General features: G+C 33.4%; 1 protein-coding gene across 3 annotated transcripts; it reads right to left on the bottom strand.

Moving 5' to 3' along the window:
• Positions 1-12,200: 12,200 nt before the first annotated feature.
• Positions 12,201-14,513, bottom strand: LOC137824307 (uncharacterized). 3 transcript variants are annotated; one of them, XR_016515092.1, is made up of 3 exons: positions 13,902-14,513; positions 13,234-13,443; positions 12,201-12,668 (listed from the first exon to the last, which is right to left on the bottom strand). XR_016515092.1 is itself a non-coding variant. In XM_068629880.2 (2 exons), the coding sequence occupies exons 1-2, from the start codon at positions 14,367-14,369 to the stop codon at positions 12,600-12,602; spliced, it is 537 nt and encodes a 178-aa protein (XP_068485981.1). In that variant the 5' UTR covers positions 14,370-14,512; the 3' UTR covers positions 12,201-12,599. The 3 variants fall into 3 exon arrangements, 2 of the variants coding, with proteins under 2 accessions (XP_068485981.1, XP_090150521.1); XM_068629880.2 differs by lacking the exon at positions 13,234-13,443 and having other exon boundaries at positions 13,902-14,512; XM_090294395.1 differs by lacking the exon at positions 12,201-12,668 and having other exon boundaries at positions 13,314-13,446.
• Between the last annotated feature and the right edge of the window lie 953 nt (positions 14,514-15,466).

Below are 15,466 nucleotides of genomic sequence, written 5' to 3'. Positions count from 1 at the left end.
TTGGGTATTGGTTTGACCACCATGGAAAGACCTTGAACAAGATTTAGCTGAGAAAATTAAAAGCACTCACAGACCACTGAAAATGCATGGAACGAGGGTAATCGAATCAATTCGAAAATAAATAAAATTGCAGGAATATGTTTTGTTGTAGATGATTCATGAATGATCTCACCGGAAGAGGTGTTGAGATTAAAAAACGAAGCGAGCAACGTGGATAGACGTAGAGAGCTGCACGTGTCCCTTTACATATGTGGCTCTTCCATAAAGCATTATCCTGATACAGAAAATCGGTGACTCAGAATGATCTCAGAAAGATGCAGGTCTGAGTCCAATATAATATGTCTTTCAGTGTTTTTCTTATGCTATATATACAATCACATGCACTACCAAACTCAATAACATTCATGGAGCTAGCTTAAGGTTCTCTAACTCACAACCTGATTCTGAGTAATCACTAAACAATCAAATTCATGTGCAGGTGCAGGTGAACATGCAGTAATCAAACATAAACCAGTGAATCCAGTATCATTGAGAATACAAAATACACATTAATAAAAACCAGTGAATCTGTATGAATTAAAAACCAGTGAATCCAGTATCATTGAGAATACAAAATACACATTAATAAAAACCAATGAATCCAATATCATTGAGAATACAAAATACAAAATCACAGAGAATCATTGAAAATCAAAACACAATGTTAGGGCAAAACTGAGAGAATCACTGAAAATCAAAACACAATGTTAGGGCAAAATTGAGAGTAAAAATCAAAAATAAAATTACACATAACACTGGAAGAAAGGAATCGAAATGAAAACCTAGGGCAAATCCACGAAGACTACGTTGGGACGATGCTTATGAACGATTCTCCCTAGCACGCTGCTTCCTGAATGAGCTATTCTCTGGCACGCTGCTTCCGAAACTTCCGAAACGAACGTTGAAGCTGAATACTGTGAAGTGTCTTCCTGAATGAACCTGCTGAAGCTGAAGGCTACACGTGCTACACGTGCTTAACAATGAATAACAACACTTTCTGAAAAAGGGGTTTAAAATTTTTTCAAAATATTTAAAATCTTAATAATTAAAATTTTTCAAATAAATATAAATTAATTGTTTGCGTGAGCTACACCTTCAGAATTTAATTCTTTGTTTAAATTTAATTTAAAATATTTAGCGTGGGCTAAACCTTCAAACATTTAAATTTTTATTATTTTTATACTTTTAATAGTGGTTGTTTCACCCACACAACTTTTTTTTTTTTAAAAGTTTGCGTGGGTATAACCCACGCTTTCTCACATTTTATTTGAATTTTGTAAATAGTGAAGGCTTATTTGACACTATTTAGTGTCGACCTAAGACCTTCGCTTTTTTTTGCAGCTAAATAAGCAATTTCTTGTAGTGTAGGAGTTGAAGGTGAAGGTTTTAAATCTTTTGGTTTGTAAGTGGACTCCTTTTTAAAATTGGAGGGAAAAGTGGAAGTAGATTTTTGTTTATTTGTCCAAGATTGTGGTAAAAGCCATCATTATGAGAATTTTTTAAAGAGTTTTTCTTGGAAATTTGTGATTCTACCTTGATGGCAAGGTGAACCAAATTTTATAAAGAAGAATATTCATCAAATTCTACCACATCTTGGATATCTCTTTTTAATCCACTTACAAATCTAGCCATCTTTGACTCCTCACTTTCATGCATGTTTATATTAGTTAAAAGCGTTTCAAGTACCTTGAAATAAGCATCCACACTAAGAGTGCCTTGATGAAACCTTTGGAGTTTCAACAAAAGGTCTTTCCTATAATGTGGAGGCACAAATCTAGCGCGCTTGCATTGTTTTAAATCATCCCAAGAGACCACGGGTTGTCTCTTGTTTAAACCAATGTCCATGAGAGTTTTGTGCCACTATTGCATGGCATAGTCCATAAATTCTAAGGAGGCTAATCAAACTTTTTTGGTCAATTTGGACCTCATGTACATTAAAAATTTGTTCACATTTAGCCTCCCATCCTAAATACACATTAGGATCACCATCTCCACTAAAACTAGGCAATTTTACAAATGGGAAATAAGGCTTTGCCATATATTGGCGCCTATCTTCATAATGTTGCCTTCTCCATTCGATTTCTTCATCATAGCCATGAGAAGTTTGAGAAATCCTTGATTCATATCTATGATGGTGCCTCCTTTGTTTTTGGGGTCTTTCATTCATCATTTCCAATCTTTGGAGTTTTTCCTCCAATTGTCTCATTTCTTCCTCTTTTTGTGCAATTGTCTTTTTAGCTTCCTTCAATTCTCCAATTAGGAAAGCTTTTTGAGGAGAATGTTGTTTAGGTGATTCACCACTAGAAATATGATCCATATTATCAAACAAACACAAAACACAATGAACAAACAATTAGAAGAAAACATGTTATATGGAGAAATAGGCACTGGGATTGTACTAAAACAGTGCTCCAATTAATTGTGATAAATTTTTTAAAATCATTGCCGCTTCACTGTCTCTCTAGAGTCAGAAATTTGCACTCTGTACGTATTTCATTTATATTTTTTTTTTGTATTTTGAATTTTGCTACACTTCTTTTTTTCACTCTTTTGCAACACTTCCAACTACTCAGATCCTGAGTTTCAGAAATTTTCTCCAAAAAAATAAATTTTCATAAACCATTTCAGTCAGTACAAATTCAGTGAAAACAGAAGAAACCTATTATGGAATTAAAAAACATCATTAAGAAACTTCAAAGACACAATATAATTGATGTATATGAACTTGTATGGATCTAATGTTGATCAAGAGTGATCAAAGGCTTTGAAGAATCCAAATCCAAGTGTTTCATGCAAGGCTGGAGTTGTTGTTGTGTTTAGGATAGGATCTGGGTAGTTTATTTGTGTAATCCACTCTTTGTTGAATCTAAAGCTAAAGTGTTTTTAAAACCTTTTAAGTTTAAAGTGTTTTTCAAACTAAGTGAAAAACAACCTGTTGTTTTGTCGAAACAACCGATTGTTTTACTCTTAGGTATTTTTTAAAAGGTTGAAAACTGTTTTGGCTGGTTGACTTGCTGTCAAACCAAAACAATCGATTGTTTCGTGATTTCAATCGATTGTTTGTTTTAAAATCCTAACAAAATTTTGTTTTGTTAGTTGAGTGTGCTTTAAATGATTTCCAACTGAATACGCTCCTCTATTAAATTCTTTGACCAATCTTTGAAATCTATAAATAATTTGTTTATGTTTTATAACAAACAAGAAAAACATATTTGAGTTTTTCAGTTGTATCAAGTTTTGAACATTCACATTTCAGCTTTGGATTTTCTCAAGAGAGAGTGGAATAGGATTACATACGTATTGATTTCAACAAGTGTAATTCGTTCTGAATACTTTGTAAATTCTGGTGTTGTTGCCAAGGAGTGTTGTGTGATCTTGAGGTTGTCAAGATCAACATTCTTGGTGTGTTGTGCCAAAGGAAGTGTGTTTCTTGAAGGATTCAAGGTCACTTCTTTGGTGCCAAAGGTCACTTCTTCTTGAAAAATACTCAAGTTTGATCCTAAAATCTTTTTTCAATGGCTGAAAAACTACCTTTTGGGGAGGGTGCTTCAATTAACAGACCACCTCTGTTCTGTGGATTGAATTATCAATTCTGGAAAGTTATAATGAGAATCTTTGTTGAATCTCTTAATACAGGAATTTGGGATGCAATTGAAAATGGCCCTTTTATTCCTAAATTTGAAAAGGATGGATCTTCTATTGAAAAACCTTGGTCCCAATGGACTAATGCTGAAAATAAAAAGGCCAAGTTTGATTGTATTGCCAATTTACTAATCATCTTATGATGTTTTTGTTAATTTTAATCTATTCAAATTATTGATGTTCTTGAACCGTCCATTTTAATATTTTACAGGATTTAATTTGAGTATACCGTTTGATTTGCATTTTATTTGAGTCTTATTGCAATTTTATTTCGGTGCATTTCATTTTATTTGAGTCATTTTGATTTTCAATTCAAGTTCAAGTAATGTCTAAGTCATGTTCATCCAAATTGTCATTAATTCCGTGTGGTGCTTATTGTTTTTTATTTTGGTGAGTTGTGGAGCTAAATTTTTTTTTTTGGTGAAAACTACATCACTAAAGAGATAAAGACCTAATATCTTAGGTTGAATATCCTAAAGAGGCAAAAAAAAAAGGGCAGCAACTTCAAAATTTACACAAATTAGAAAAGGAACTACAATTTTGGAGTCATAAAATAGACAAATTATTTTGTGCAAGAATTTATTGAATTAAATTTCATTGTATATTTCTCTTAGTTGTGTTTGTTAAATCTTGGTTACATAGAGGACTAAAATCATGCTTAGTCGGTAGTGTGTCTTCAAGGTCCAAGGTTCCAAGAAGCCTCATCTAGGAACCTTCTAGCTTTAAAATTTTCTAGTTTAGAAATTTTCAATTGTTTTATTACTTTGCATATTTTGTTTTTGCTTAAAGTGATTTTATCTTTGATTGTGCTTTTATTAAATTTCTTAGAGAAAGGTTTTTGAAGTGATTACGGGATACTCTCTGGCAAGGAAAGGCTTTGTACTTAAGAGATCCTAGTGATCCACTTCCCTTTCCTAGGAAATTACCTATTTCAATCAACCTATTTTTCTCTTTGGGAATTACTTCTATCACAAAACTTTAACATGTCTAAACACACTTCCAATCTTAGTGAAATTGATTTTAGCTCTACTAAATCTCTTTTGAAAAAAATGGCTAAAGACATTTAATCACTTACACTAAGACAATTAATTACAATATGAGAATCAAGCTATAGAAGAAAAGAAAGAAAGAGATTCTCATCTTGCAATTCTAGAGGAAGAGTTGAAACTTGTTAGAGAAAAAGATGAATACATAAGAAAATTAAAAAAATCTCATGCATCTAGTTTTAGGTCTAGTGAATCTCATGCTGAGGAAGAGAGCTTTAGAATCAATGATTATTGCCAACCTACACTTAGAAGAACTAGGAGAGAAAGCCAACTAATAGAGACTAGGGTTGACCTACCTTATTTTTATGCTAAGGAGAATGTTGAGGTATACCTAGATTGGGAGATGAAAGTAGAATAATTTTTTGCTTTCCATAGAGTGAGTGAGGAAAGGAAGGTACCCCTAGTCACCTTAAGCTTTCAATCTAATGCAATGTATTGGTGGATTTCCGTAAAGAGAGAGATGTGTCCACAAGGACCCTCCCATTACCTATTGGAATGAACTTAGGGCAGCCTTGAGAGGTCGCCATATTCCCTCATACTACGATAGGGAGTTGATGGACAAGCTTCAATGACTCCATCAAAAGAATATGAGGGTAGAGGAGTATAGGCAAAAGATGGAGCTCTACACGATGAAAGCCTTTATTAGGGAGGAAAAAACCACCACCATTTCTAGGTTCCTTAATAGACTCGGTCTTGAGATAAGAGACAAAGTGGAACTCTTGCCCTATGGGGACTTGAATGACTTGATCTAACTTTGCATAAAAGTTGAACAACAAATTTTGAGAAAAGGATCAAGTCATAAGGAGAGTTCTTACTCTAGCTCATATCCCAAGAAGGAGTATAAGAAAGAAATGGAGGATATTTTTTCTAAAGATAAATCTAAGATAGAAACTTCCTAAAGCCTAGAAAGAGGAAAAGATGTGTTCGCCTCACACACCCGCACTAGAGATATACAATGTTTTAAATGTCTTGGTAGAGGTCATATAGCATCCCAATGTTCAAATAGGAGAACCGTGATCCTAAGAGGTAAGGATGAATATAGTAGCCAAGAAGATGAGTCTAGTGGTGGAGAGGAAAAAGAAAAGAGTAAGGGGGCAAATCCTTGTGAGAGAGAATTATTGATGATCCGAAGAACCCTCAACAATCAACCTAGCATGAAACATGAAACACAAGGAGAGAACATCTTTCATACAAGATGTAAAATTTTACAAAATAATTGTTCTCTAATTGTGGATAGTGGTTCTTGCTGCAATTGTTGTAGCACTAGGTTGGTTGAGAAGCTTAATCTACAAGTTTTACCCCACCAAAAACCTTATAAATTGCAATGGCTAAATGAAGATGGGGAATTTAACTGTAGATAAACAGGTAAAAGTTAGCCTTTCCGTAGGGAACTATAATGATAATGTTTTATGTGATGTAATCCCCATGGAAGCCTACCACATCTTATTGGGGAGATCATGGCAATTTGATAAGAAAACTACCCATGATGGTCTTACCCGCGAGATTACTTTTACCCACATGGAAAAGAAGTTTGTACTTTATCATTTAACACATTCACAAGAGAGAAAGGACCAATTACAAATGAAAAGAGAAAGTGAGAAAACAAAATAAAAAATCAAGGGATAGTCCTTAGGAACAATGTTGAGGCGTGGGAGAAGAGTGCTCTTTCCTACAAAATCATTCAGATAGAACAAAATTGTGAAAAAAGTGAAGTTAAAAAAATACTTTTATCTGAACAACCTTCCAACCTTCTTCTTTGTAAATGAGCACTTAGATGCACTGCCCCACTTTCAGAATTTAGTGTTCTACCTCCTAAAGTCAAAAGCCTTATAAAAGAATTTGAAGATGTATTCCCTAAGGAATGACCAATTGGACTTCCATCTTTCAAGGGTATAGAACATCAAATTGATTTAGTACTCAGAGCTAGTTTACCAAATAGACCGGCATATAGGACTAATCTTGAAGAGACTAAGGAGATAAAGTCCTAGGTCCAGGAATTGTTGGACAAGGGCTGGGTCCAAAAGAGTCTAAGTCCTTGTGTTGTACCTGTTTTGTTGGTGCCTAAGAAAGATGGCAAGTGGAGAATGTGTTGTGATTGTAGAGCCATCAATAATATCTCCATCAAATATAGGCATCCCATTCCTAGACTTGATGATATGCTTGATGAATTGCATGGGTCCACAATATTTTCCAAAATTGATCTCAAAAGTGGTTATCACCAAATAAGAATTAAAGAGGGTGATGAGTGGAAAACTACTTTTAAGAACAAATTTGGACTATATGAGTGATTAGTAATGCCTTTTGGACTTACTAATGCACCTAGTACTTTCATGAGGCTTATGAATCATGTACTTAGGGATTGTATAGGTAAATATGTAATAGTTTCTTTTGATGATATCTTAGTGTATAGTAGAGCCTAGAGTCTCACCTAAGTCATCTTAGGGAAGTTTTATTAGTTCTTAGGAATAATAATTTGTTTGCTAATGTATATCAATGCACTTTTTGTGTTAATAGTGTAGCGTTTTTAGGTTTCATAGTTAAAAAAAATGGGGTTCATGTTTACCCCGAGAAAGTCAAAGTCATCCAAGAGTGGCCAACCCCGCAGAATGTAGGAGATGTTAGGAGCTTCCATGGTTTAGCCAAATTTTATAGAATATTTTTTCCAAGTTCTCAAGTCTAACTTCACCACTAAATGAGTTGGTGAAGAAAGACATTCAATTCTATTGGACAGAGAAACAAAAGCAAGTCTTTCAAATGTTAAATGTTCAACTCACTAATGCACCCATTCTAGCGTTACCAAACTTTTCAAAAACTTTTGCGCTAGAGTGTGATGCATCATGAGTAGGCATAGGTGTAGTGTTATTGCAGGATGGGCACCCAAATGCATATTTTAGTGAAAAACTACATGGTGCATCACTCAATTACCCCACCTTTGATAAAGAGCTTTATGCACTTATGAGGGCCCTGCAGACTTGGGAACACTATTTGGTTTCAAAAGAATTTGTCATTCATAGTGCTCATGAGTCTTTGAAATATTTGAAGGATCGACATAAGTTGAATAAAAGACATGCAAAATGGATGAAATTTCTATAACAATTTCCATATGTTATCAAATACAAGAAGGGCGGTACAAATATTGTGGCAGATGCTCTATCTCATAGACATGTCCTCTTTTCTAAACTTGAAGTCCAAATTCTTGGATTTGAAAACATTCCTAAACTTTATAAAGAGGATCCAGATTTTGCACCCACTTTTGCTAAATGTAAACATAGAGCACAAAGAGATTTTTATGATTATGAGGGGTATTTGTTTAAAGAATGAAAAATTTGTATACCTCAAGGAACACATAGAAAACTCCTTGTAAAAGAGTCACATGAAGGAGGTCTCATGGGCCATTTTGAAGTTGACAAAACTCTTGAGCTTTTAAAAGGAAAATTCTTTTTGCCCCACATGAGAAAAGAAGTTCAAATAAATTTTCGTAGATTCATTTCATGTTTAAAAGATAAATCTAAGACAATGCCTCATGGACTTTACACTTCTTTACCTTTTGTTTGTGCTCCATAGGAAGACATAAACACGGATTTCATTTTAGGGCTTCCTAAGACAAAAAGAGGCTTTGATTCCATCTTTGTCGTAGTGGATAGGTTTAGCAAGATGGCTCATTTTATACCCTGCCATAAAGTGGATGATGCTAATAACATCTCTAAGCTCTTCTTTAGAGAAGTTGATGTGATTCCAATAGCAAAGAAGAGAATGATTCTTGACATTCTTAGGAATCAACTTGAGTTGGACAATAGTTAGGCACTTTCTCTTAGAATTGGATCAATGTTCTAAGTCAAGAACTCACCAAAACTAGCACCAAATCCAAACTCATATGAAAGTTCCAATTATAGTGAAATTGAACCGATTAAAATGAAAGAAGAAGCAATTGCGCCGAATAGAATTAGCTAAAAACTGAAATGAACCGAACATAAAGGCTGGAAATGAATAAGAACAACAATGAACAGCAAGGAAACAAAGGAACCGAACCAAAACACCTAAGAATTGAAAACTGCCGAACAGAAATTCAAGAACAACAAGCTAAACATGAACAATTGAAAAAGAAGGAAGGAAGGAGAGAAGAAAGCTCATGAAGATGGATGTATGGTTGGATGAATTTGGAAAAACCAACAACTAGATCTTTTGAAATCAGCTTATTTAAATGATGCATATAAATGTGTGTTATCCTCCTATGCCATAACAATGATTCTTCATGTTTGGTTAGGAGGCAACCTATTTCATATGCAGAATTAGAAATATTAAACACAAGTATGGGATCTTTAAAAAAATGGAGAACATGACCCCATGTAAAATAAAGGTTTCAACGCACCAAAAGAGATAACAAAATCAAAATAACAAATAACTTTTCTTTGCCATGGAATCATGAACAAATTTACAACATCAAAAATGCCAAGAATAATATATTTACATCAATATAGAAACTCATTATAAAAATGGGGGAAGAAGGTGTGTAGGAGGAGAGAGTTAGGAGATGGGAGATGCTCATCATACATTGGCTGCCTTGGTCTCCAAAGTTGAAGGCTAAGGTGATGGCTTAGAGATTGGGAGGAGAAAATTTGGAGAGAAAACATATAACTATTTCAAAGACAGAATGGTAAAAAGTAAAATTTAACCTTGATTAATTAGGTTTAATTCCTTAATTAAATGGTTTATATAGTGTTTAATAAATCACTTTTAGTAAATAAAGTGTTTGAAAAATTTTAGACTCCAATTGACTAGTAAATTTAATCATAGTTATTAATTTGTTTAATTCTAGTCAACCGTTAAATAGTTTATCAAAAGTAAACTTTCTAAATGTGATTTTGAAGGTCTTATGTTGTTTTTCACAAATTAAGATTTGTTATAAGTGTATAAATCAAGGTTAAAACTCTTAATCCTTTTTTGTTATTTGTTTCAAAGAGTTGAATAAATAGGTATCTTACATATGAGTAATATACATTTATTTTAATTATGCACTTTTATTAATGGAGAAAGTATAAATAAATATTATACATACTAGCTACAGTGGTTATTGTTAGTAGTTTTTATTTAAATATTTTTTTTAAAAATAAAATAACTAAAAGTTAATAGTGAAATAAATATTAAATTTATTTAGATTTTATAGATTTATGTTTTTTTAGATTTATGGATTAAAGTTGTTTTAAAATAAGTTAATTTTACTTAAATTATACTTTCTGATATAATTATTTGAATTTATTTTGTAAAAAGGATAATTTTATTTGTATTAATATTTTATAATATAATTTTGTTTGAATTATCAAATTTTCATTTGAGTTTATATTTTAGAAAATTATTTTTTAAAAAATTTATTTAAAAAATTTAAAAAATATGTTTACATAGATATTGGTGAAAATAAAAAAATTATGGATAACTTTTATACATATATTCATAAGTAACAAAACTATTTTTTTTCTTAAACGGCTGCCCCATGGGTTCTCATCCTGGTCTAGCCAGTGGGAAATGGGATTCTAACTTCGTTTTCACAATATATACACTGTTTACTACGTCCTTTCTTACTAATTAAACCACGTTTTAAACATGTGTTTGAATAACAAATTTTACAACCGTTTAAGAGATTCAACCAAGTACATTTAAATTCTTTTATTTCTAAAATATTTTGTTTAGATAACATGACGAAGAATATGATTTATCTAATATGTTGAGTTGTGATTCACATATAATTATCGAGATTGTGGCCGCACAAAATTTTCAGATACTCAATTCAGTAAAATAAATAAAAAATTATAAGTAGTATGACAATTGATTGTGTCTGATTTAATAGAATTGTATCTGCATATATGTTGATTTTTTTTTGTGTGGCTACTGTATATGTTTGCTTACTCCAGCTGAAGTTTGAGAATAGTCTTGGGAGTTGGAAGTGTAGCAGAAAAGGAAGTGAAACATATCTTGTCGAATCAGATTCCCAAAGAACCATTGATTAAGGAGATGCTCGCTTTTTCATGCTAGTCGTATGTATGAGAAACCAATCATGTTCTTCATACTTGGTCTAAGAAAACATGGGTATAGTTTTGGTGGAGGAAGAACGATGTAGACCCAACACAACTTTATGCAACTTGGTCAACCTCCTCCAATGAACTTTTCCATCACGTGTTGCATAATCTCATTCAACTTCAACTCAAATAACCAAATTATCGGAAAAATGTTCTGTTCATAATATGTAAAGTGTGAAAGTAACAAAAGAAAGAACGTGCAACATAGCTAAAGTTCAAAGATCTTTTCGTAAGAACAATGAAAAGTAGAAGATATCTGATAATAATAAAACAAACCCATTAATATCTTTATATCTCGTAAAAAACAACAATTAAAATTCAATTTCAACTTTAAACTAACACTTCTCTAATACCAATTTTATGGATTTAAATTATTATCTTAAGGTGTTCATCTTTTTGTCCACATAATACAAAGCAACTACTGTAACAACATCTTTATCCCTCTAACTACACAACAGTGGTTTAATTTTTTCTTAATATTCACACATGTGGAGGGAAGGAAGGTTTCATTTTCTGATATGCAAGAATTATTAAGTTAGTAACTCTTTTTAATGCAATTTTCTCTTTCAGACACTGTCAGCTCTAACCATACATTGTGAGAGAGATCAAGATCTTATCAAGTTTCTACCGATATGTTTCCGTCTCCAATGACATTTTGACTAAAGTTCTTCCTTATTCTGTTTTTTCATAATCTTTATTTCAAGTTGAGAATGTTTACTATTTATTTCTCTAAATGTTTTTCATAATCTTTATTTCATGTTGAGAATGTTTAATATTTATTCCCAAGAGGGTTCTCAAAATTCAACAGAATTTTTGTTTCTACATGATTTGCTTAGCACCTCGCTCAATATATTGTTCGTTTGTGTGTTTTTCACATCGTGCTCCAGCATTGTTTGCACTTAAGCCCAGTTTTCTTTTATTTTTTTTATATACATGCATACATACATATCAGTTCTCTTATGCTCATTGTAACTAGGTTTTAGTTTTCTCTCAATAATATTCATCCTTTTGCTTTTGTTCTGACATTCTTTTCTTCTACTCACATCATATGTTATTGGATATATGGGAGATCATGTTTATAAGCTGCAGTCGGATGTACAGAAGGGTTGTTAAGATTCGTTTAGGCGTATGGCAGGGCTGAAGGAGCTGTCAATATTACTCGAAATAATCAGTTGAGTGACTTTCACTATGTTACCAATAATATAAACAACTATACTGAATGTCTACTGTATAGGAAGGTTCAGAATAGCATAATTGTAGGACTAGAGGAACAAGCAACAGGAATCAGTAGCAGGATACCTAATACTCTTCTCTTCTCCTTCCATTCTTTCAGTATAAAGGACCTCAGCCCTAAACAGACATCAAATAAACACAAAACCTACTCAATTTCTATCTCCAAAACTGCATACCAATCTATCAATTTTGAATTAATATCATAAATTTGATTCAACTAAACACCCCCAGTATTATATTCTTATGATACAAACAAATTTGACATGATGCAAAAATCTTTGCAAAGTTTTCACCTCAACCCATATCAACAAAATGCTCCATTACCACTATCTTCTCAACTTTATCTCCATTGCTTTCCTCTTCATAAGAACCTATGAATCAACAAATTACCAAGATACGGATTGCTTCTACAACACTAACTCTGCACCGATAACACAAACAACACAACAGGTCCAAATCAGTGGACCTATTCATTTATACTCTCCCAAGGCATACAATCTGATTGGAGAACCCATGATGATCATGCTACAGAAAAACTCCATTCACCCTTTTCTGCACGGTCCATACTCTATAAAACATCTCTTCCAGAGGTTCCCTCATCAAGCTTATACCGAAGCCTCCCAGATTGACCCTGTCCCTGCATATGAAAGAGAAATCAAGCAGCAGACTTTTAGCCTAATGACTCAAAATAGAACATCAAGATTCATAGCATGCTCACAATCTGTATGCAACTACATACATTCATCCAGCAGCTAACAAAGGGCCATGAACCATAGGGATACAAAAAGAACAAGCACACAAGTGGTGCCACAGAATAAGACAACCTCATAAAAGAACTTCATCAAAATCAACTTATTCTTAACAGAAAAACAAACAGCATCCACATTTAAGCCTCAGGACGAGTTTGGTTTCCCTCTCAATTTTAATTTTAAAAGTTGTTTTCTGTGAAAACAATTCCATGTTTAACAATCAATTTATCATCCAAAACCAACTAAGTCTTGGAAGTTGTTTCCAAAACAAAACTTTTCAAAAAACAAAAACAGCTGGGAAATGTCTTTCCATCCTCTTCTGTTTTGTGGTCCCAGCTCAATAGTGTGGGTCATATCGAGTGACATTGCATGTGGTGAGGCATGAGCTAGGTGTCGATATTTGTTTTCTTAATATTTTTAAAAATAAATAATATTTTACAATATAAATCACACCTCAGTTTTAGAAACCAGTCTGCATAATCATGGCCGCAACATTATGCCTTTTGAGTCTCTGTAACTGTAAAAGCCACTGCAGCCGCATCAACCACATTGGTCTCCCAACACCAAAGATCCCAACAAAACCACAACTCCACCAATAGTCAAAAGAAGAGACAAATGAAAGATCAAAACCATTCAACACATCATCCCATCCTCCACGTGCACCTACTTAATCACCAGAAACAAACGGTTCCCAGCATCAATACAACCATCCACCAAACTAAACCACAATAACGGAATTCAGACAATAACACCATCACCCTTTTCGTCCCAACCTCCCTCCAACAAACCCAAAAACAAAAACACGAGATTTCAATTAATCCACCACAACTTCGTCACAATCCTTAAAATTACAGAAAATTCCAGACAAATGCAACTCCCACTTCTGAAGTTACAGTTTTTCTAGAACCTCCACTCCAAAAACAAAAATAAATTAGGTTTATCCCCAAGTCAACTCCGCGTTCCAAATTAGACATTGGAGGATAACCGGCCAATGACTGAATAGCCAATGGTCTAATAAACCCAAGAAGAACCACAACCACTACGAACATGTAAGAATTTGGATTGAAACTAATTTGTGGGATAAGGATTGAAATAAGAGAAAGGAGAAGAGAGAGTGAAACCTGGGAAGGGGTATGGTGTTGTTTGGAGCTAACGGCGACGCATTCGGGGGGCGTTTCGAAGAGCGAGAGAGGGAAGCTCTTGTTGGCGGCGCCAACGTCGAAGCAGATGAGGCCTGTGGGGGGGACGTCGACGCGGATGCTCATGACCTCGAGCCAGAGGAAGAGATCCTGGGCCTGGAGGCCCGAGAGGGCGTCGATCATGCCGCAGCTGATGTGGCCCGAGACGTTGCGCTCGTAATGCAGCTCGTTCTCGAACTTGGCGTTGCAGGCCTTGTCGAGGTGGACCCAGAAGCTGCCGTCATGGGCCAGGCCGAAGTCCTTGATGCCCTTGGGGAAGAGGCCCATGGGTAGCCCGTAGTCGCGGAGGACCTCGTAGATGGTGGTGGCATTGGTCCGGTGGGTGAGGGAGGCGGTGGGAGAAAGGAGAGCGAGAAGAAGGAGGAAGAAGGGGTGAGCTAAGGAAAGCATACTGTGGTGGGTGGTTTGGGTGCGTGGGTTTTGAAGGTTTTAAGGTTGTGGGAACATTGTTTATTGGTTGGTTTGGAGAGGGAGAGATAGTGAAATGGGTTTTGGGATTGGCAGAGAGAGAGAGAGAAAAGAAGAAGAAGAAGAAGAAGAAGAAGAAAGGTGACAGCTTGTACACAGAAGGGATTAGGAGAGAATGATCAATTATTGGTATTCGGTGGTCACTGCTGACTGCTGTGTGCTGTGTGGGCCTCTTTTTCTTCTCTCTTTTCTTTTCTTCTCTTACTTCCTTCATTTTTTTAATTATGTTTAATCTTAATTAAGTTTATATTTAAAAGATTATACTCTAATTTAATTTATTCATTATTAAAATATAATTTCAGTCTTGTTCCTCTCTTTTTCTTGCCCAGAGTTTTTTTGGTTTTCTGTAATATAATTTAAAACGAAAGTTCAGAAATGGACAATTTTTTTTCTGAAGAGGGATAAATCATATATGAATTATACGATTTAACTATACAGAAATCGCAAATTACAAAAATAAAAGGACTCCAATTAAAATTGTATTTAACCAATACTTTTTAATTAAAATAAAATTATAATATGAAGATTTTTAAAATATGAGAAATCGTATACATTATTTACGATTTTAAAATGAATTACGAGGTGTATGCTTTTAAAAAAATTATTATATTATTAAAGAAGAATATGTTTTAAAAAATATATTTTATTATATATAATTAAAAAATGGCCTAATAGGCTTTTATAAAATATTTTATTAGTATATATAATTAAAGAATGGTTGAATGAATACATTTTTAGAAAATATTATATATATATATATATATAATTAGAAAAAAAAATATAATTTTTTGGTTTTAAAAATATTAAAATTATTTTAAATTCTTAATAAAATTAATGATGTAATATTTTAATAATATAAAATAATATAAGTAATTTTTTTTTTAAAATGATCAAATTAAATCTAATTCATATGATACAAAATTAAGTTGGTCTGAAACGTTAAAAATAAACCGAAAACTTTAACCAGAAAGTTAAAACTAAGAACGTTGTTTGGAAACTTTAATTCTTATAAAAAGGAA

The sequence above is a fragment of the Phaseolus vulgaris genome, chromosome 8 (genome assembly GCF_051622355.1).
Source record: "Phaseolus vulgaris cultivar YP4 chromosome 8, ASM5162235v1, whole genome shotgun sequence".
Taxonomy (NCBI): Eukaryota; Viridiplantae; Streptophyta; class Magnoliopsida; order Fabales; family Fabaceae; genus Phaseolus; species Phaseolus vulgaris.
The sequence above is the reverse complement of the archived record's forward strand: the minus strand, read 5'-3'. Positions and strand labels throughout refer to the sequence as shown.

What these genes read in the sequence shown, in the direction of transcription:
- LOC137824307 (XM_068629880.2), bottom strand. Translation starts at nt 14,369, where the DNA reads ATGCTTTCCTTAGCTCACCCCTTCTTCCTCCTTCTTCTCGCTCTCCTT. An exon ending in AACACCATACCCCTTCCCAG is followed by an intron (nt 12,669 to 13,901) that starts GTTTCACTCTCT and finishes TTTCATATGCAG; the next exon opens with GGACAGGGTCAATCTGGGAG.